Genomic DNA, 21,632 nt, shown 5'->3' with positions numbered 1-21,632 from the left:
AGCCGAAGCCGAAGGCTCAGGCTGATAACAAAAACCGAGAAACGAACAAACCATCGATTGAGCACGGAACGATTAAACGTTGTTATGAATGCTGAAAAACACAGCGGTTTACTCAACAAAGTGCACCGCAACAGCGCACGCAAAACGACGCGTACTGTCCAATTACAAGCATGACGCGTACACTGTCCAATTAATGCTAAATCGGGCAGCTGATTGTTATAGTTTTGATTATTTCGGATATCACAAAAACCGAGCCTAATAATTTCTTTATTATACATTGTTTTTAAGAGCCACTGCCTGTAAATATGGAGAATCCGACGACAGGTCGGAAAATTCGGATTTTCTTTTATTGCGTTAAAAAGACCTTTTTGGTGAAGTATTTTCAGAAACATACCTTCAAAGTTCCAGCGACTTCACATTTTTTGTGAAATCTAGAAAAGTTCGAAATACCGCTCAATCGACCAAGATGGCCGATGGAATTTATGCAAAATTGCACATTTTCAAAAGGTCAGTACAGAAACAAGGGAACTTGCCTGGATTTCATATTCACACAGTTTGTAACTTACACTTTGATCATTCCTCTGAGCAAAGTGTCATCTTGAAGTAAATATGTTTTGTCTACTTCTTGGCCGTTTGAAAAATACAACCATCGCAATTAGTTTACATGTATAATTTCAACTCATTTTAGAGGGTCATAACTCTTCTAGTATACGAATCTCTCAACAAAAAAAGGTTCTAAAGAAAGAGCTATGCTATATGTATACCATATCTAAATGGCCAGTTTGGCCCGTGAAAATTAACCGCGCTAGACGAAAAACTAAGAAGGCTATTTTGACCAATTGCGCCTTTTTTGGACGAGCGAGCAAAAACTTCGATTTCGCAGTCATCTTCATGAACATAATTCGACATGTTTCACCGCACAAATTATTGTTTCTTCTACGCAAACCTAATTTTGTGTTTGTTTCCTGTGATCGGGTTGGGTTTCCCAGTGGCGAAAATACTTGAGACTGCTCTTTGCAATGGAAGCAAATTTAGTGGGCTCAGAGCCATCTTAATTTATCGAAAGTTTTAAGGCGGTTATGAACCCACTCCACAGAATTTTTTGAAACTTTGCGAAAAGTTGCAATTTTTCATGCTTATCACAATTCGATGATAAAATCAAAGTGGCTACGAGCCGCTCACTTTGAAAAAATTAATCGTCTGTAAACAGCGGAAATGTTGATGCCACTGACTTAAGGTTTTAATCTATGGCTTAAGTTAAGGTTTAAGCCCACGGGCAAAACACAACGGCAAGAGAATACACGAGGAGATGTAACACCGTTGAAAACATTCATCAAGTTATTGGCGATGCTCGTCCGAGACAATCATATGGCTTCTTGTCCGATCAGCAAAGTAAGTACAATTGGATTCTCATTTTCATTCCTATTTTTTTCGTTCTTTACTTTCCCAGGCGATATCAGTGTTTTTTTTTTCTTTACCTTTTGAGAGATCTTAATAATAATAATAATAATAATAATAATAATAATTATAATAATAATTATAATAATAATAATGATAATAATAATAATAATAATAGTAATAATAATGATAATGACAATGTTTATTAGTGGCTTATAAAAAAATTACAACTGTAAAAATTCTAAGGACAATATATATGTCAGGGAAATACTAACTTGCAAACGAATTACAAATTACACTCATTCTTTACAACCCTTATAAATTTGTCTATTGTCATTTGTCGAAAAAATTTAAATAAGAATAGTAAAAAATACTCTACACATTTAAATGGCAAAAACTCTACTTGAAAAATACACTGTAGCTATATGCAGGTCCACTTCTTGGCTCAGTGTTCGTGGCTTCGGCTAGAGTTCCCCAGAAATAACATTCTCAATTGCCTTAACGAATATTTGCATGTCCTTTTTCGATATCTAAATCAATGTCCGACAGTTCTAAGTGGACTTTCCTAGGAGCTCGCGAGCCTCTTAAACAAAGTAATGCTGATCTCAGCAGCGCAAAAGATACTCTTACCCTGATCCATGACATGGTAGTCGTATAACTTTTGCCCTTCTTTGTAGCAACTAACTCAGCAAGTCTCCTATGGTATCGATTACATTCCACTGCCATTCCACCCGTCGTGCTAAAAATTAATGGCATGAATGTAGCTTGCTCTACTTCTAACACACGGCTGGCATACTGGCGCTTCTTCTCTGTTTCGTGCTGCCTGAATATCTGGTCTGGATCCAAATCTCTATAGGAGTCTGCGTTCGGATGGCACACTCTGACATCAAAAAAAGCCGACCTCTGCCTCTCCCAGAATCCCCTAGCAACTATATCCAGCCGCGCATCAGGGGCGGTGTTGGCTCCCCTATTCAACTCTTCTCCTGTGATGTCTTGCAAAACTGGTTCGGTTTCGACACCATTGCATACCATGCTAAGCAATTCCGCCTCCAAATCTCTTAGTTCATTATGGCGTTGGATGATAAATCCGCCTCTTTTGCATATCATAGCGTGATCCACATTGAATATGTCCCCCCAAAACACAAACAGAGGGAGTATCAGGAACTTCCCAGTCGTACCTGAGTTTCACAGCGTCTCGGAACTCACTCTTGTTTAAATCAAAATTCATATCTCTAATTGGCAAAACAGTAAGCCAACTAGAAGCACCTTTCTGAGTGGCAAGGTCGACAGCTCTCAAAGTTTTTCCAGAAATCGAGCCCTTCACCCCATCAAGTTTTTCCTTCAGATACTGATACTTCACTTGTCTCATCTCCCGTTGCACAGCGTGTACTTCACTTTCGTCTGGTGGCTTATGCGACTGTGATTTTATTTGATGGGCTAGTGGACCAAAGATGTTGGCTGATGCTGCATACTCTAAAGCTGCTGTTTGACACGGATTTATTAGGCCCATACCTCACTGGCAGCGCCAATACCTCACGTTCAGCTTCTGTACAATTGTGACCTGTAATGGACGGTATTAGGGCATCAGCTATTGCGCGCTCCAAAGGAACGAGTAGATCTTCTATATTAGACAGAGTTCTCATAAAGTACGTCCAGCGGTGTTTTAGTCCAAAAGTGAATGCTGCGTAGCAAGCCTGGGGCTGCGACAAAGCAAACTCAGCCAATTTTGTTACCTGCCCCACCCATTCTTCGACTTTACCGCTAACATACTGCTCAAGATAAGACCTGGAGCCCAGCGCCGCACCCAGATGCTTCCGTCCTTCTGTGGCGATGTTGATTGCTGTTTCTTCAAAGACGCTCCTAGCGGTCTCCTCCTTATCAGGCTTCGTAACAAGCCAGCATTTTCCAGCATTAGGGTAATATCCTAAGTCCGGTCCGGCCATCTTCAGCTCATCCCACCACATCCTGATGTTCTGTAGTGATCCACACCCTGTCGCATCATCTGCAAACCAGCATTGTTTGGCTTCACTCACTGCCTGTAGACGAGAGATGAGCGGCTGTAGACTAAGAGCATACATGCACATTGCCAAGGGATCGCCTTGCGTAGTACCCTCCGCGGAAATTAGCTCTCTACCCCCCGTTACAAATAGTCGTGCTGGTGCTCGGTAGGTATTGATTGCAAATATAGCTAACGCTGGACAAAGAACCCTGATGTTATGAAGGGCGGCGGCACGGTTTAGTGTATTGAAGGCGTTTGACGCATCCACTAGCAGTACTGCATCGGTTTCGTTGTGCTGGAATAAACTGTTCATTGTGTGCACTGCTGCCTCACTCCCGGATTTGTGTCCAGCGCAAACCTGAAGCGAGCCACTCGACTCTAATACGTCTTGTTTCGTCACCTTTGTCACGCACTTTCCAATAATTCTTCTAATTACTTCGCCCACTCCTATCGGTCTGACTTCACCGTTACCTTTATCCAGTGGGATAAGACGACTTGCTAGAATCGGCTCAATAGTCGCTGGATCAATGTATTCTGTGCACAACCGGCCGGTCAGAGTTGCAAGAGCGTCGCACGAATTAGAGCCAGACTTCTTGAAAGACTTGCTAGCAAGGATCCTTTGAAAACCGTTTGCATCTACATTCGAGGGACCTCCAGCGCCTTTAGTTCTCAGTGCCCCTTCTCTAATCATCTTTCCGGTGATCTCATTATAAGCTGCCTCGTGCACCTCCTCAACTGGACCAAAAAGCAGCGATCCCAGCTTTGCTGGTTGCGATTTTGGGTGCTTGTCATGCAGTTGCTTCATGACGTCGTCAGTCAGGGGTAATACAGCTCCACAATCATCGTCATTTAAGTATCGTAGGGCCCAGTTTATTTGACCTTCCATGACGTCCATCACATAATGATAATGATGATGATGATGACGACGACGACGACGATGATGATGATGATGATGATAATAATAAGGACTCTATCCATTAAGTAATCCAGCAGACTTATGACTGCCCTAGGTTCACGGATTGAACTCGGCACCATAAGTTAAAAGCGGCAAGACTTTAAGGATTTATAATAATAATAATAATAATAATAATAATAATAATAATAATAACAATAATAATGATGATGATAATGATAATAATGATGATAAAATGATTCAACGCAGAGTCATAGTACCACAAACACAGCACTACGTCTCGTGCGCACATCAAAGTTAAGTTAAGCCCTGTTCGGCGTGGTTCCTCTTGGATGGGCGACCAAATACGAATACCCCATGTCGCAATAACTTCCTATTTTGTCTTTTTTTTCTTCCCCTGTCTAAGGCGATATTATTAACTGCGGAGCTCCCAGTCTTGCGTAATGTATTTTATTCCTATTTATTAACTATCTTGGTCAAATCATTTCCCCATGTCCGTATTCATCTTTGAAGTATCTATTTACAACTAGAAGTAATCAAAGATTATGAGAGTGCGTTCGACGCCGTCACTTGATTAAATATATATAAATGATTTCGCTGACTGACTTTTAACCTCTGTCTATTGCTAAAATCAACGTTTTTCATCGGCAACCGAGGTTTTTATACAGACAGGTTCATCATAGTGTCAAAGTCCACCATTTGTTGACACGTTGCGTGACAGCGCAAGTTTCCGTAGACTCACAAGTTTAATAGAACGAAAATATTTACATTTAAAGCCTTCAAATTTCGCCCTAAATATTCGTACATTAACTGGTAATGTTTCAACGTAATAGCTAATTTGTAAAAGTAAATTTTACATACATCATTCTAAACTGGAAGCACAAATGTAAGCAAACATTTGCAATCGTGTGCTCGTTTATCGTCAGCGTAAACAAACTGCGTTCGACTAATTCGTGTATCATGTTCCCCTGATGAATAAGACAGAATTTAAATAATTTGCCGTTCCTTGGTTCAGGCTCACTCTTATGGATCTTGCCTTCAGAGTACTTTTCCACCGATTCCAGACAATGTTCAACCGGATAAGGACTGAGCTATCTACGTGTCTGTCGCGACTGGAAATAATCAACTTGATTGCAATCAAAATATAGCTTTTCCCAAGGGTAACATCTGGAAAGCCAAGGCGCTTCAAAGTCGTGTTCGTTTTAAAACAAATAAATTAAACAAGGACAATTCCATCAGATTTCGATAAATGCCACCGTCGAGGCGTTTAAATTCACCTAAATCCAACGCTGAGAGCACAATTGAATACTTACAGCTTCCAAATTACAGTGTAAATGTCCACAAAAACCCGCACTTGAACGAAACAAAGACCCGCACTCGAAAGAAATGTACAGCACATGGTTTGGCGATGATGTCATTCGTTTCGTCCCTGTTGCGGGGCGGCCAAATCGGTGTCGCAACTTCGGACGAAGGTCCACCGTCCCATGAAACTCGACTCAAATCTGCATTAGGACTGCGTTCTACGAACGCAATATTGTATAAATAAAAGCGAAACCCGTCGTTCGAATTCTCCTCAAATTTCTTCTCTGTTGATCGTGGAAAAAATTTTTTATCACGACTTGCAACATAATTTGAAAATTCATACAGCCTATCAATTTAATTTGTGATTTTCAATATGTCCTCAGTTTTTGGCAATTGAGTATGGTTGAACCTGGATAAGCGGACATCTTCGGGAAATGAGCTATTTATGTCATTAGTTTCTACATATAAAGCAGTCGTGCGAAAATCTATTCAATACAAATCATTTCTGCGGTAAGATATCGAGTACTTGAGTCAGAAAATCACAGAATAACTTATTTGACACGGTGCAATCAACTGTAAAACGGCCCTGATCAGTGCGATGTTCGAACCCGGGTGGGGGAGGGAGGATCCTATATGAAAAGGTCGGGGATGCTTGTCGTCTCGGTTGCAAATCAAGGGTTCTTGTCTCACTTAGGGTGTTGATAACGAAACGTCACCATTCTTAGCTTTCAAAGTATCTTTTAGGGTGCACTCGAAGAAATAACAGTAAAGTAAACGTTGCCATTTGTTTACTGCTGATCTCTCGAGTACGCGAGTCGGGTCTACAAGTGCGCGCGAGATCCCTTCTTGAACAGTGGCGAGTAATCGAACCTATGTCGTGTTAAGTGGTAATTTTTTGGGGGTCTAATGAAGCTCGAGCAACTCCCACATTAGTCTTCTTTAGGAGTTAAATTCAAATCAGTTTCCGAGCAGCATCCCTGACCTTCTCATATGAGAGTTTCTCTTCCCCGGATTCAAAATGTCCAACAGGAAGTGAAGGATTGAAGGAGTGAAGGAGTTATGGAGTAAAATCGTCACACCATTACAACTTGGAAAATATAAATTTCAAAGAATAATACAATGTCTAAAAGTGTCACTCATTGATCAGACAACTAAGATTGAAAAGTCTATTTTCATTTTCGTAAACAAACGTGTGTCAATATGATTGAAACGCAAACACAGTCTCTTCTTCGGTTTAGTTCTAGAAGTCCGGTCTCTTGCCATTAGTGTTTACTAGTTGAGGTTGAGCATACCGTGATCTTACAAATTTTCTAAACAGCTGGAAGAGCTGCGACGGCGCCACGCAGTTAGTAGTTTTTTTCTAAATTTATGGTTTTTCATCTTGAAATAATTTTTCAATGAGCTGGGCCTTATTATTAGAGACTAAAGCCGCTATGTAATGACCTTGTAAGATCGTAAGGCCGTGAGCTCGAGGTTCGGCTACTTCCGTAGATAAGGGAGTTTAAGTGAGCACGATGGCGACCCCGACGACAACGTCGATTAAAAAAATGACTTTATATTTTACCTACGAATCTCGCGATAATCTAAAGTCATTTACTTTATCATTGATAAAACTTTCACGAAACTGAATCTGAAACTGAGACACAGAGATAAACTTAAAATAAATTATAAAAAATTAGCCGTCGTGGCTCTTCAGAGAACGCAGAATTTGGTCATTTCACGTTGTTGTTTTGCCGAGGACCGTAAAGAAATGTACCAGGAATTACAACGCACGTGCACAGCCATTGTTCTCCTAATTGATTCTTTTGTTTAGGAACGTTCCCATTGCCGTTGCCGTCGTGGTCTTCTTAAACTCCCTATTATCGTCCAATGACGTAACATATCACGGCAATTTTAATAGTTTGTCGAGTTTCTGTTCGTGGCAGGGAGGTTGGATCAATCAATCAATCAATCAATCAATCAATCAATCAATCAATCAATCAGTTAGTCAATTAATCAGTCAATCAATCAATTTAAACATTTAATATTTATACAGGTTGTGCCTAAAAGATTAATAAGCTCGATCAAAATACGGACGTGTTTCCATTCTTTACCTCGAATATGTCTTAAAGTGCGATATTTCTGAGCCACTTAATCAGGAATTTATCCTTCTGCTCGCATCCGCCTAAACGCGTTAATGTAAATCTACCCATCGAAACACAAGACCAGATGGTCTTCTTCTCAGTTGGCCTTCTGTGATGGACAAAACCGCTAAAACCGCACCTATAAGTTGACCTAATGACTCTGGCCACATGTACTCGTTTGATTCCCCATTCTTTTCATTGGTCCAATTTTCTCTTGGTCAAATTAGTCCGGAATCTTTGTAATATTGAACTTGTAGTTATTTCAGCTGATTGAGGTGATGCCATTAGGAATGACCAAAACTGTTTTTTTGTTTTGTTTTTTAATTACAGCTGGACTCCTCGAGACACGAACGGAACCATTTTCGTCATACCACCTCCTCTACATAAAGGACGAGGTAGGAAACTGCTGGCAAGATCTTGGACAAGCACTTGGAATTAATCTAGCAGAACTTCGGAATCTAGAACGTGATTACCGAATCAACAGCGAAAGGGCTAGTGAGGTCTTGCAACTATGGATGGATAAGAATGGGAAAGATGCTACAGTGGGATGTCTTGCCTGCATCCTTATACAAATTGGACATAAAAGTATTGCAGATAAACTGCTTGGTATGTAAATGGTCTTGCTCCAGTGAAATGAGAGAGGTGATTTCTCTAGGACGTCAGTAGTGTTTTCACTGCTTGGCCTGTTAAGGTTATAGTCAAGTGATAATCAAATGTGGCTCATAAATAAATTACCCGGGGAATACGTTAACGTCGGAACGATCACCGGCAAATGACGCAGATAGAAGGTAAAACAAAAAATCAAAGGAGACCTATGGACAAACTAGTTGATTAAGCAATGTAGAAATGAAATATGCTGGCGAACTTACAATAATTGGTCTATCATTAGGGACATTTAAATTGAACTACGAGGACGAGATTGAATATGAGTGCGATTTTCTAATTTCAAACCAGTGACGTTTCAGGGCCCTTGCTCTTCGTGATGGTTTTAGGTAGAGAGGGGAGCTCATGGGGTGAGATGAGTATGTGACGTGACTGAAATGTGGAGACTGCAAACTAAAATTGAAAAGTCGTTCTCGAACTCGACTCTGTACTCGTATTCAAATCTCAAGTCCCCTAGACTATTAAAACAAGCTGGGTTCGTAGGCTTTGTTCGCTGGCTTTCGTTGCACAAATATTACAAAGACATGCGTCCAGGACAGCTAGGGTGGAAAAATGGCAGCTGAACATGGAGTGGTAAAGTAATTCCTCCCCTCCCCCCCCCCCCCCCCCCAGCCTAGATCTTGATGTTGATGTTTGTTTGATCTTTCGCATTGCATTTCTCTCAAAACTATAGGTAAAGGTTTGTTATAGGACAGCACTTCTTTTCCAATGTGGAAGCGCTTGTCTCTATATACATTGCACCTAAAATATATCAAAATAAGTAGCCTCTGTTGCAAGCATTTTCAGTGTTGAAAGTGAAGATTGATCATCGCAGTAAATTTTCCAATTTAAGCAGCCTGAAAAAAATCAGGGCTTCGAACCCCAACCTCCATACATTGGGAGCGAGGTCAATTAATTGAGTTCATATCTTCCTGTAAGGAGTGAAATGATGTGAAGTATATATGAAATAATTCATATCTGAACTGCGGTTGTAGATGAAAGTGAAGAATGATCATCGCAGTAACCTCCGCGGAGGTCACGGGTTCGAATCACGTTAAAGCCCTGATTTTTTTTCAAGCTGCTTTTTTCCAATTGCTTAAATTGGAAAATTAACTACGATGATCATTTCTCAATTTCATCTACAACCGCGGTTCAAATATGAATAATTTTATATGTACTTTTTCACATCATTTTCAGTGTTGTAGACTCATAAATATGTGTTCCAAAGAGCTCACAAGGGGTTTCGTTCCCTTCGTTATCTTTTCAGTCAGGAAGCAAAAGGGGTAAACATAAGACAGGTAAAATCATTTACGCTTATCAAAATCAATTATTTGAGAATTTCTTTTCAAGTTTATGTGTATTTTACATCCCACTCAGAGTTCATAGATCAATGTACTAAAATAAGCAAGACAAATATAGGAAAATAATTTTAAACTAAACTTAACTTGATATCGGTTGAACGTGGATAACTCAACATGAAAATCTTAATTAAGTTCTATGAGAATAACAAACTAAATAAACTGCAAAGCCGTGAACAAAGATCCTGCTTGATTAAACATTAGATCTCACAGGAGATCTAATCAGCCAAACTTGAAAAGTAAAATGACGAGAACTCAAAGACTACTGACACAAGGCTGACACAACGTGGTATATTTGAAACAATATTTCTGCTGGTCAGACCAGCCTTCTTCAGGTTAGATGTTAATTACTTATAAGAATGAAATCACAATGTTATATAATGGTGCCGATGCTTGTCCTGTTTTCAATAGCTGTTTCGTTCATTAAGAACTGTTCGTTTCGCTCATATAAGTTTATAATTCGAACATCTGAAGTCAACTCCATTTCAATTTAGCGAAACCGGTCCTGTAAAAGCTGCAAAATCATCAATTCGTGCTGGCATGATGAACGCTTCGAATAGTAATCGCGCAAAAACGATAGCGAGGCTTGCGCTGACTGTGCGGTTACTATTCCAATATGGCGTAGCGCTCGGCTACTATTCCAACATGATGTCGGGCTTGGGCACTCTCGTTTGGGCCGACTAATTACGAACATTATCTACACCTGAGTGAGTGAGTGAGTGGGTGGGTGGGTGAGAGACACATCTGCATATCGGAGTCCCCGCAACAGAGCCGTTTCTACGCTTCGCGTATCCACGAGTTTAAAACACGAAAGAAATGCTTGTCAAGTGCGCGGACCGTGAATCCACCAACTTCTCACCCCAAATACTAAGGTCTACTTGACTGATCGCGCCATTGGAATTAGCAGTATTTTGGGGGTGCAAAAGGGAAGCCGCAATATTATTTTTAGATAACTGTTGTCTAAAACTAATATCTCGAGATCTCACTTATTTGTCGTATAAATTATGACGCCAAAAAATGGAGTCTAATAGTTCAGTGGCATCATCATCTCGATTCAAATAATATTTGTTTTTTCTCGCTTACATTCAATAAGAATTTGTTTTCAGCCCTACTTCCTTTGAACTGAATAGCTTCGGTGAGATCGTTCAACCGAAACAGCTACAAGATCGCATTCTGTATGCAATTTACTACGGTCTCTCCAGACTACGTTGCAAAGACTTCAGTGGTATAGAAACTGAAGACCAATTTAAGTGAAAAGGTGATATCCGAGGAACGTTATCAGAAAAGAAGAAGAACACGTGGACCTTGAATTTTTCTTAAATAAGAAAATAGTTTTATTCGAAGACAATTAAGAGGGTACGAAAAAGATGTGTTGATTTGTGTTCATGCTGAAACTCGCGGTGAACGGATTTTCTTGAAAACAGTTCAATTTAATCTGCATTTATTATTTTGATTGCTAATGAATCCTTAACGTAAATCTAGATATGTGCCTATGTATTTTATCTGTAAATTTTGCAGCGCACGAAAGTGCGATGATCTAATCTTTTCAATGTTTTGTCGTATAAATTATCCACGGGAACGGAGTCAATAATATGTAAACAAAGACGTGATCATGGAAAAGTGCATCCTAAAAGGAAATAACACGTGTGATTACGTGAATAAAAACGATACGGTGACTGCCTGAACAAAATCATCAAAGTGTTACAAATATAGATCAGTAGAGAGAGTTCCAGGAATAGTTTGTTTGACAAATAAGACATTGAATAAGAATCTCCGCGTTTCGATAGCAAGTGATGTCGATTCCACTCAGCCATATTCTTCAATGTGTTTGGGATCTTGTCGGGTTTGCATCACTTAAAGAAACGTTGCTTCTTTCTTCATCACATGATCCACTGTAAATATTCGAAAAATACTTTTCTCAGCTCCTCTCTATATCCTACCGGAAGCAAACCATTTTCAGCTTTAATGGGGACTACTTCAGGCGAATCGCTGTTTTATTCATACTCGCGTTTATCAGAGCTTCAAGATGGGCTTCGTGTCGATTACAAACTTAATTTTGAATGCGTGAGCAAGGAGCTATACGCTATTTTATACGCTCTATTACGCTAGATTGAGAACGAGAAGATGATCAGTCACTTTCTTGTGAACTTTCTTGTTCTCCTCCAATCCCACCATCCCCACCAGTGGCTTTCTCTTTCCCGCATCGGCCTCACCTCAGCCTAACATCGACCGTACAGCGACATCACGTTAGGCTCACATTGGCCTGATAGCGGTTTGACATCGGCCCAACGTAGCCTCACCAACGTCTCTACCTTGGTCATCGGTCTAATTAAAGTGGCTATGAGCCACTTAACTTGGAAAATGGATCGTCTGTAAACAGTGACAGTTTTGAGGTTACTGACTTGAGGTTTTAATCCATAGGTTAAGTTAGAGTTCAAGCCCACTGGCAAAACGCAGCGGTAAGAGAACACGCATGGAGATGTATAACACCTTTAAAAGCATTTATGAAGTTATTGGTGATCCTCGTCCGAGACAATATAAAGAAAGTACGGCTTCTTCTCCAACCAGCAAAGCAAGTATATTCGGATTCTCATTCTCACTCCTATTTTTTTCGCTCTTTATTTTCCCAGGCGATACTGATCTGTGTTTTTTGTTTTTGTTTCTTTGTTACCTTTTGAGAGATCTTAGAAATTCCAACATAGAGCCATAATACCACAGGGACAGCACCGCGTCTCGTCCGCTCGACAACGTGAAGCCCTGTTCGGCGGGGTTCCTTCTTAGATGGGTTACCAAATACCAATACCCCGTATTGTAATACATGTAACTTTCTTTTTTTGTTCTTTTTTTTTTTTTTTTTTTTTTTTTTTTTTTCCAACGCGATATTAGTGACTGTGGACTCCCAGTCTTGTGTAAGGTCTTTTTTTTTTTTCTCTATTTATCAACTATCTTGGTCAAATCATTTTGCCGTGTCCGTATTCTTCTTTGAAGTATTTATTTACAACACTGTATAACTAATAACGAAACGCGCCGTGCGAATAATCCTCAATTTTCTTCTCTGATGATCGTCGAAAACTTTAACCAAGGCTTGAAGCATAATTCAAAAATTCATACAGCTCATCAGTTTCGTAATTTTCAATATCTCCTCAGTTTTCGGCAATCGGGTACGGTTAAACCTGTATGAGCTCGGATACCTTCGGGAAATGAGCTATTTAAATAATTAGCTTCTTTATATAAAAACGTTTGTGCGAAAATCTATTCAATGTAGATCATTTCTACGGTAAAATATTAAGTACTTGCGCCAGAAATTCAAAGAACAGGGACTTTAAGATACGCTACGGCGAGGTTCTACCACGGCTACTTTGGCCGTGAGGAACTAGGCTGACAACGGTGTTTTACCCGCCAAACTCAAATGATTAAGATTTTGCTGTGCGGCAAGGGATGTGCAGTCTCTACGTGTCTTTACAAAAACGACTACTGTCAAGGAAACCAGAGATTATTCTACTTTCATACGAAATAGGCTTGATAAATGACAATAATTTCCTTCTCCTGTATCCGTCTTACATCTCCCAGAACTCAGATTTGAAATTTTAGCACTTGATAGAACCGCCTGTAATTCCAACCACAAAACAAAATATAAATTCTGATACAAAAAAGCTCGATTTCAACACGGACAGATTGTTCGTACAACGATTACGTGATAAGCCCGAAAATACAAAACTTTCGATTATAATAAGATACATTTTGAAGAGTAATAAGCAATTATTGCTCAGATTAGTACATACGAAGCTTTCTTATCTGCGGCTGTTCGGCCCGATACTAATATGACTGAATTGATCATCTCGCGTTAGGTGTTAAAATCGTTCAAATTTTCTGTACAAATGACAAAGAAACAATGATCTTAGAGCTGATTTTTATGATTGAGAACTTTATCTTCAAACTAAGCTGTTCAAACAGTGAAAAAAGCGTTAAAATGAGAAGTAAACAGCAGGCTTATACTCACGTAGTGAAGAGTACGTGAAACCAGGCACTTTCCCGTGGTAGAAAGCAAGGCTACGGCGGGAAAGCCGTACTGGTACGCGCGTCATGACGTCACCGGAAGTGATCTTCACTATCTGCCGCCGTACTACAGCCTAGCCGTACCATATCTTAAAGTCCCTAATAACTAACTTGACACGGTGCAATCGACTGTAAAACCGCCTTGGACAGCGCGATGTTCGCAACCCAGGGGGATTCCTAGATAAAAAGGTCGGGGATGCCTGTCGTCTCGGGTGCAAATCAAGAATTCTGGTCTCACTAAGGGTGTTGATGACGTAACGTCACAATTCTTAGCTGTCTAAGCATCTGTTAGGGAGCAATCGAGGAAATAATAATAAGAGAAACGCTCTTATTTGTTTTCCGCTGAGCTCTCGAGCACGGGAGTCGGGTTTACAAGTGCGCTCGGGATCCTTTCTTGAACAATGGCTAGTAATCGAACCTATTCCATTTAAAGTGCTATCTTCTAGGGGTATTCCATTTAAAGTGCTATCTTCTAGGGGTATTCCATTTAAAGTGCTATCTTCTAGGGGTCTAATGAAGCTCGAGCAACGTCCACATTAGTCTTCATTAGGAGTTAAATTCAAATTTTCCGACGAACATCCCTAACCTTTTCATACGGGAATTCCACCCCCGGGTTCCAAATGTCTAACAGGAAGTGACCCAGCGAAAATCCGATCGAGTGTCAGCCACCTTAAACTTTCGGTTGTCGTGAATAATTTGCTCTTGTGGTAAGAGAGACTATAAACTTTCTTATAGGTTTCTGAAACGTAATGCGGTGAAAGTATAGGATTCCAGCTGAAATAAGTTCGTAGAACTTTGTTAACAACGCAATTTATAAGCTGATTAACTGGGTAATGGTACCTTGGACGAAGAAAGAACTTTTATTTGGAAAACACAAACACGTCCTAGCTCGCCAAGTAGACCAACACGCCTATTTTCATGCCTTTTTGGTACATTCTTATTGGGCTTTTTTGTAACGTCATAACTCTTACTTGTTAAGATATGCTACCCATAAATTAAGAAATTCCCCTCGCATTTTATTTACGAGCCGCATTTGACTAGTACTTGACCAGAACACTTTAACAGGTCGAAAATGTGCAGACAAAGTCTGACAATCTCTATCTTAAAATTGCAAATTACCAAACAGCATAGAACTAGCGTGCAAAAGAGTATATTCCTATTCCTATCTGAGCTGGAAAGACTTTAAGGGTAAAGTTCATTTTGATGAAAGTGAACTGTCTTTTTGTCATTGATATTAATTGTTTTCAAAAGAATTAAGCTACTCGGTGTCTCTTTTGATCAACATTCTGTACTGAGCCCAGTTAAGGAATTTGACTTTTGACTGTACGACCCAATAAAAATACGATTTTCTTGTGTTTAAGAATTTAAGACTCCATTCTAAGTAAGTTTTTAGCGTCTGTGCGTGTCATTTTAATTACTTGGTTGTTTCTTTTCCTAATGATTTGCCTAGATAAAAAGCTTAGGCAGCAATGGGAACCGGAAGGAGAACAGTCTGAGAAACCGTGTGAACAAGAAGAAAAACAGTCTGAGTCACTGAGTGAAGGAGAAGGTGAGCAGTCTAAGCAGCCTAGTGAACGGGAAACAACAGACGAGACTTTTAACTTGCTAGCAGGAGGTAAATTAGCTTTTGGAAAGCACTATTTCTGCAGTCTCGGCAGATGACTGACGGTACAAATAGGACAGTTGTCACCTTCAGACCCGGCAAATTCGCCCCCAAAATTTAAAAACTAACGCTATGTCAAAGCAGTGTTTGTATTGATGGCTATAACAGCTTCAAATATTTTTCAGAGCAAATCAAGTGTTTAATTCAAACCAAAATGGATTACTATTCGATGAAAAAATTACAGTCCTCTCCAAAGTGAGCGAGAAAAATGTTCCAATGAAATGACCAATATCAAGCAAATGGTTGCTAAAAGGGTGCAAAAATAGGAAGTAAACACGTGCATCTCTTAAAAAATTGTTTAGGTGAGAGGAGGGGAGGGTAGAATTGGTGAGTTGAGATTTGGGATATTTGTAGCATACAAAATGGAGGGGGACTAACAGACTGATATTTAGCAATGCAATCTTTTAAAATCTAATCTTTACCCCTTTTTTTATAAGCAGCAGTTGGTGGCTAGTAACGCATACCGCATACCCAGGTTGACCTCCCTCAAAATGCTTGTTAAAGTCCTAAATCACACATCTTCAAAGGTTGAACTTTCAGCATTGCAATTGCTAAAAAGTAGAATGGTTAGGCTCGTTTTCAAGGTTATTTGATTTTTTTTCCTAGCGTTTGAAAAGCTTTCAGTTGAACGGGTAGAAATTTTCCAATTGCCATTTATGCATAGTTCATGAGGCGAAACTGGTCTTTTTGGATTCTTCAAAATTTCTCGAAAACTATAAAGTTTTAGAAAGTGACAATGGCGTATTGGAAGATGGTTCCATAAAAGTGTTCTTCAGACAAAGTATAACGATTTTTGGCTTTTTTTTTTAGCCTAGCTAGGGATTCCTATATTTCCAGATAGTAACTCTTAGGCTGGATAAATGCTTATCTTTGTTCCGCTTTGTGGTTAATAAGCAGTGAGCTAGTCAATTTTGCCCCTTTCCACTCTTGCCATGCTCAAAACAAGGCCTTTAATAGCTTTGATTAATGCGAGCTCTAAAAAAAAATAATTTGACACATTTCCAAAATTTATAGTTGTTGTATTTTTTTGGACCTAAATTGCAGTATACCACTTTTACAGAGACTGTCACTTAAGTTTGCGTTTTTCTTTCCTTATAGCACCACCAGAGATTTTTGCTCGGGGACCCCTGACCATCCAGACTTACCAGAAAGCCCTTTTAGAAGGAAAAGTCAGTATAAAAAGACTGCCAATCATGTTGATTGGGCACTGTCAGTCAGGAAAAACGAGTTTAAAAAGGTCACTAAGAGAAGAACGGTTCGATCCAGAGGAACCCAGAACTACAGGGATCGAGGTGCATACTTCCTATTGCAGAGTGTTAGCAGATGTTTGGAAAGTAGGGGAAAACAACCAAACAGCGGATTCAGAGCCCCGACCAATTGCTGACAGTGGCAAAGACGAAGAAGAAATCCATTCAGTTTTGTGGGATTTTGGCGGGGAATCAGTTTATTACATCACCCATCCGCTCTTCCTCGCAACACGAGGAATATATTGTTTGGTCTACAACTTAAGTCAAGATCCAGCTGAAGCCGTCGGTGAAAGGAGTAAGAGGAATTATCTGGAAGACTGGATGTTTCTGGTTTCTAACCTGGTTTCACGAGAAGAACCCAAGGAGACACCTGCATCTGAGATGTTACCAGGGAAATTAACTCCTCCTGTGTTCCTCGTTTGTACTCACACTGACGAACCTTACAGAAGTGTACAGCCTAAAGAGCTAGCTCAAGAGATCATTGAGTCATTAGAGACAACACTCCATGGTCAGCGTTTTTTTGATGTGTTTATGGTTAACAATTCAAAGTCAGGAAGTGAACAAGAGTGTCCAGAAGTCATCCGCCTGAAAAACGAAATAATTAATGTTGCTAAGGAACTGCCACAAATGAAAGAAGTGATTCCAATTAAGTGGTTGCAGTATGAGAAGGCTGTTGCCGCGAAGATTGAAGATGGCTTCGAGTGGATTTCGCTTGACGATTCCAGAAGTATTGCTCTTGACATATGCGGAATTTCTAGTGACGAAGAATTTTTGGCATTATTGAATTTCTTGCATGACCAAAGAATTTTAATTCATTTTAATGACACTCCAGAGTTGAACAAAATAGTGATCTTGGATCTACAGTGGTTGACAGATGTTTTCAAGAAGGTTCTCGCCATTACGTCTCATGAAAGAAGGGAGAGGAAATCCATGAAACTGTCATGGCGAAAGCTTGAGACAACGGGAATCTTGGACAATAAACTCTTACGGCATGTGTGGCTCCCCTTGTTTGATGGCCGAGACACCTGGAAGAGTCTCATCGCCATTATGGAGAAACTCTGCTTATTATGTCCGCGGTCGTCATCAGCGGAGAGCGAGTCACACAGGAATTATCTTGTACCTTCCATGCTGATGTTCCCACCACCAAAAGAAGATGTCCCTGAGTTGATTGCATGTACAAGCATACCATCGCTTTTTGTGAAGTTTGAATCTGGGCAGGTGCCCCCTGGCTTATTTCCTCGTCTGGTGCTTATGTTCTTTCAGTGGTGCACCAAGGAATGGCTTTACCAATCGGAACCAGAGTTACATCGAAATTTTGCAGGGTTCCACAGCTACCCAACTGAAGGCTGTTCTGTAATCCTCCTCTGTCATTCCTCTCTCATTGAAGTTGTTCTCCCCATGGAAGATAGTGGGAATCATCCATCTTCAGAGCCGAGCCACAACTCCTTTCAGGTAAATACGGCTCGCATCGTGCACCGACAACTAGGATTGATGCTTGAATGCATGCGCAAGGAGTTTCAGTGGTTGAATAACATGGCTTATGAGATGTTAGTATGTTGTCCAGTCTGTTGTAAGCAAGGATCTGAAAACCATTGTCGCCAACACAAGATACCTGGTTGCAAGCAAGAGGAGTGCCTTCATTTGTGGTCAGAGAGTCAATGCAAAGATCCCATCACATGCACCAAGTCTGCAGTTGATGGAAATTACAGGATTCCGGTCACGTTCTTTGCACCTTGGTTCAAATTTGTAGACGAACAGGTAAAATGATGTACGTTATACTAATATATAAAGTTGTTATGAAGTGGACTGGATGCATTGACTCCCGACATCATGCACGCGGTGAGAGTGTTTCAGGTGGTTTACAAAAGTCCCAGATCAACTCTTAATGACTTTCATCGCGCTAAGGTAATTGACAAAGACGATTATCGTGTGCGGAAAACTCTCGAGTCATGGCACACTGCCATGACTAATGAGGCGGACAATAATTTTAAACCACTGTCAGGACAGTAGGCTATTTTTTTTTTTTAATTAGTCTCTTTTTATTATCCAAATTAACGTTTGTTGTCACCATTCTCAATCATGCATTTTTATTCTGTATTTTTTCACACTTTTCGTCGTATATATTCATTCATTCGCGTCTTTTGGTCATTAGTCAAAGGCTGTAGGTTGGCAGTCGAAAGATTTTTTCAGCCAGAGAACCTTTTCTTAAGAGCGCCTTTTTTTGCGACCAAGTGAGAGATGGTACTTGGTCCAAAAAAATTTCTCACTTCATATTTCGCTCAAAAAATACCCCATGATAAACTGTTATCTTTTTTTCTTAGATATACTTATATTTTCCCGAAAATTCGAAAAAATTGTACAAGATGCCGACCACTTCAAAAATGGTGGAGACTAGTGCGCCGAGTATCAACACAAGAACATTGCTCCTGAAAAGTGCAAAAGCAAGTTCGCTTTTCTTCTTTTTGTTTATTTGTGTGGGAGGAATTGGCAAATTATTCAAGCCAAAAAAAAAAACAGGATTTTTTGTCTACTTTTGAATTCACGGTGCGTGTTTAAAAATCACCAATAATTTTATGATTTTAAAACCTTATTTTGGAGCATTTTTTCAAGACACGTTTTCCCTATGCAAAATAACTCCGAATCACTTGAGATTAAAGTTGCGATTAGAGGAAATGTTCTTTTCAAGGATATAAAGATAAGTTTGGGGCTTTTGATTACTGCACAGAAAATGCAGGCTCTATTTCGGGAAAATCGCTACCTCGAGGTGTCAACAACTGCAATTAATCGAATTCGGGTTTCTGTTGTCGAAACCAAAATTCCAAGCAAAACTTATCCTATTCAATAAAAATCAACATTATAAGCTCACCTTGTAAATTCAGTGGCTGTAGATGGGGTTTTATCCCTATTTTCTGCTCAAAATAATCATCTTCTAAAGCTTCCGTTTAACATTGTTCACCGAACCAATAACCGATCTAAACAGTACCTGGATGGCTCTTGTAGAAACATCGCAATTCTTGAGAGTCTCAAACATTTCGTAGCTTCTATCCTTCTATAACGTACAAGTGAGCTTGTAAACAAGTAAATTCTAATCATCTTAGTGGCCGAAACGAGCAAAATCACCGAGTCCCGTGCTAACATATTCGAAACATGTATTGTTTGTACGTCACGCAATGACATGTCACACGCCTTTTAAGGAAGGCCGAGTAAATGGAACTTTGAAGGGTGCTATATTTTGCGGAAAAGCAAATAGTTTGGTTTCGTTAAAAAGAAATACCTACTGCTTTTGATATAGAATACTTGAAGCCAATCCTTGACCGAAAGGCTAAAAGGAAAGACGAAGGATCAAGGAGGAAAGACCGACTGAGAAGGAGGCAAGAAGACCGAACAATTATAAAACCAAACAAAACAAATTAACAAACAAACAAACAAAGTAGAAAACGTTAAGTGTAGACAAACGTAAACTTTTCATTGGGACAGGAACGTAGCAATTAAAAAAAAATTGAAACGAAAAACGGGAGCGTTTAACACAAAAGAAAACCAAATCGTTATCAGTCCTAATGATATGATGAGCTTCACGACATTCCAAATTTCTTTAACAAACAGATAGTCACTGAGTTTTGTACACCGGCGGAGTTGAGGTTGTGCTGCCAGACTGAACGCATATGCAATGGTAATTAACTGTTCTTTTCAGATAATAGTTGGGGGACAGTGCTCCCAAGATAAAAGAGGTCGAGCAAAAGTGAAAGGTGCTCTTATACTCCCATTACTTTCATGTGGAAAAGACATCTCCGTACACGCTCAAACTGATGCGCCGGCATCAATATTCACTACCCTTGATGATATTTCGAGGATGACTATCTGTCCTGCTCATCGCTCCATACCCATAAAGGAAAGAAAAAGGAAACCCATGAATTGATTTTCTCATGGTTATCATGGCTAGCGGTATTTCTCGTGGGCGCGTACGCGCGACGACGGCGACGGAGTCGCGCAAGATGCCGGCCATACTCCAGCTAATAGGTTGACAGAGACATGTACCCTGTGGTTTGTAGCGTCCTTATTTGATATTCGACATCCATGTTATGGTCAATTGGTCAAAACAAAGTATCCGCTGACCAGTATCACGTAACCATATCAAGTGCTTGTTTTCGATTAGAGCGCGGGCTCATGTCACTTTAACTTGTTGATAACAGGGCGGGTTGTTAGGAAGACGGTTAACTCTAGACAAGGATCATAAAAGTTCACCGAAGTATAATTTTTTCTTGTACACAAATGTTTTTCACTGCTTTTGTTTTGTGTATTTTGAGGACCTTAAGGTTATTCAAACTTATAACAGAACACATAAACGGAAAACCTTACCGTAAAGTTACAAAACTGAAATCGAAATTCACACTTATCCTGGGTTAGCCTAATCGGGCTTTGATGAACCCAGCCCTGGAGCTCCGCATTTAGGCTTGGCTTAATCTATATCTTATTGATGTTTAAACGTTATCGAGCTAAAACGTTGTTTTAAATCATGATTATTGTGCTCTCGCGCTCACACCAGAAAACACCTCTCTTACTGTCAAACGATATGCTATTAAAGCTGGCGTGTTTAAATCAGTAGCACCGCAGAAAGTATGATAATAGCACACATACTCTCTGCCGGATTAAGGCTTTTAACACAAGACCTTGAGAACAAATAAGGTTCGACACAATATACAACCACATCCTAATGTGTCGGTACATTTGTTTTTATTTTTTAAAGCAGATAGCTATTGATGGACGTGATGGACGAGCTGTGCCTTGTAAGAAGGGTAAGCTTCAGTATTACTCTTTCTTAGAAAGATTATTGATAATCCTACTGTTGCTACTACATTTTTAACTTGGAAAATAAGATTTTCCAGAGGTTCGGTATGGATGGGAAATTCACTCGATCCTTCCTTTGCTCCTAC

General features: G+C 39.9%; 3 protein-coding genes across 5 annotated transcripts in view; 1 reads left to right on the top strand and 2 right to left on the bottom strand.

Moving 5' to 3' along the window:
- Positions 1 to 21,632, top strand: part of LOC110040479 (uncharacterized) — a 79,932-nt gene that overhangs the window by 50,114 nt on the left and 8,186 nt on the right. For 2 of the 3 annotated variants that reach the window (XM_089285853.1, XM_089285852.1), the window contains exons 13-16: positions 8,066 to 8,341; positions 15,242 to 15,340; positions 16,553 to 18,459; positions 21,446 to 21,494. In XM_089285853.1, the coding sequence (XP_089141979.1) occupies positions 8,066 to 8,341; positions 15,242 to 15,340; positions 16,553 to 18,459; positions 21,446 to 21,494 (2,331 nt within the window). The remainder of the gene's footprint in view (positions 1 to 8,065; positions 8,342 to 15,241; positions 15,341 to 16,552; positions 18,460 to 21,445; positions 21,495 to 21,632) is intronic. The other variant, XM_089285854.1, reaches the window with a different exon arrangement.
- On the bottom strand, positions 1,630 to 2,520 carry LOC149115689 (uncharacterized). Its single transcript, XM_089285876.1, has one exon. It carries the CDS (start codon positions 2,503 to 2,505, stop codon positions 1,897 to 1,899), a length of 609 nt encoding a protein of 202 aa, XP_089142002.1. The 5' UTR covers positions 2,506 to 2,520; the 3' UTR covers positions 1,630 to 1,896.
- Positions 2,808 to 4,316, bottom strand: LOC149115688 (uncharacterized). Its single transcript, XM_089285896.1, has one exon. It carries the CDS (start codon positions 4,290 to 4,292, stop codon positions 2,808 to 2,810), a length of 1,485 nt encoding a protein of 494 aa, XP_089142022.1. The 5' UTR covers positions 4,293 to 4,316.

This window comes from Orbicella faveolata, unplaced genomic scaffold, assembly GCF_042242905.1.
Source record: "Orbicella faveolata isolate gen_17 unplaced genomic scaffold, um_ofav_v1 contig_13, whole genome shotgun sequence".
Taxonomy (NCBI): domain Eukaryota; kingdom Metazoa; phylum Cnidaria; class Anthozoa; order Scleractinia; family Merulinidae; genus Orbicella; species Orbicella faveolata.
The sequence above is the reverse complement of the archived record's forward strand: the minus strand, read 5'-3'. Positions and strand labels throughout refer to the sequence as shown.

Coding starts and splice junctions, on each gene's coding strand:
- LOC149115689 (XM_089285876.1), bottom strand. CDS start 2,505: ATGATATGCAAAAGAGGCGGATTTATCATCCAACGCCATAATGAACTA.
- LOC149115688 (XM_089285896.1), bottom strand. CDS start 4,292: ATGGACGTCATGGAAGGTCAAATAAACTGGGCCCTACGATACTTAAAT.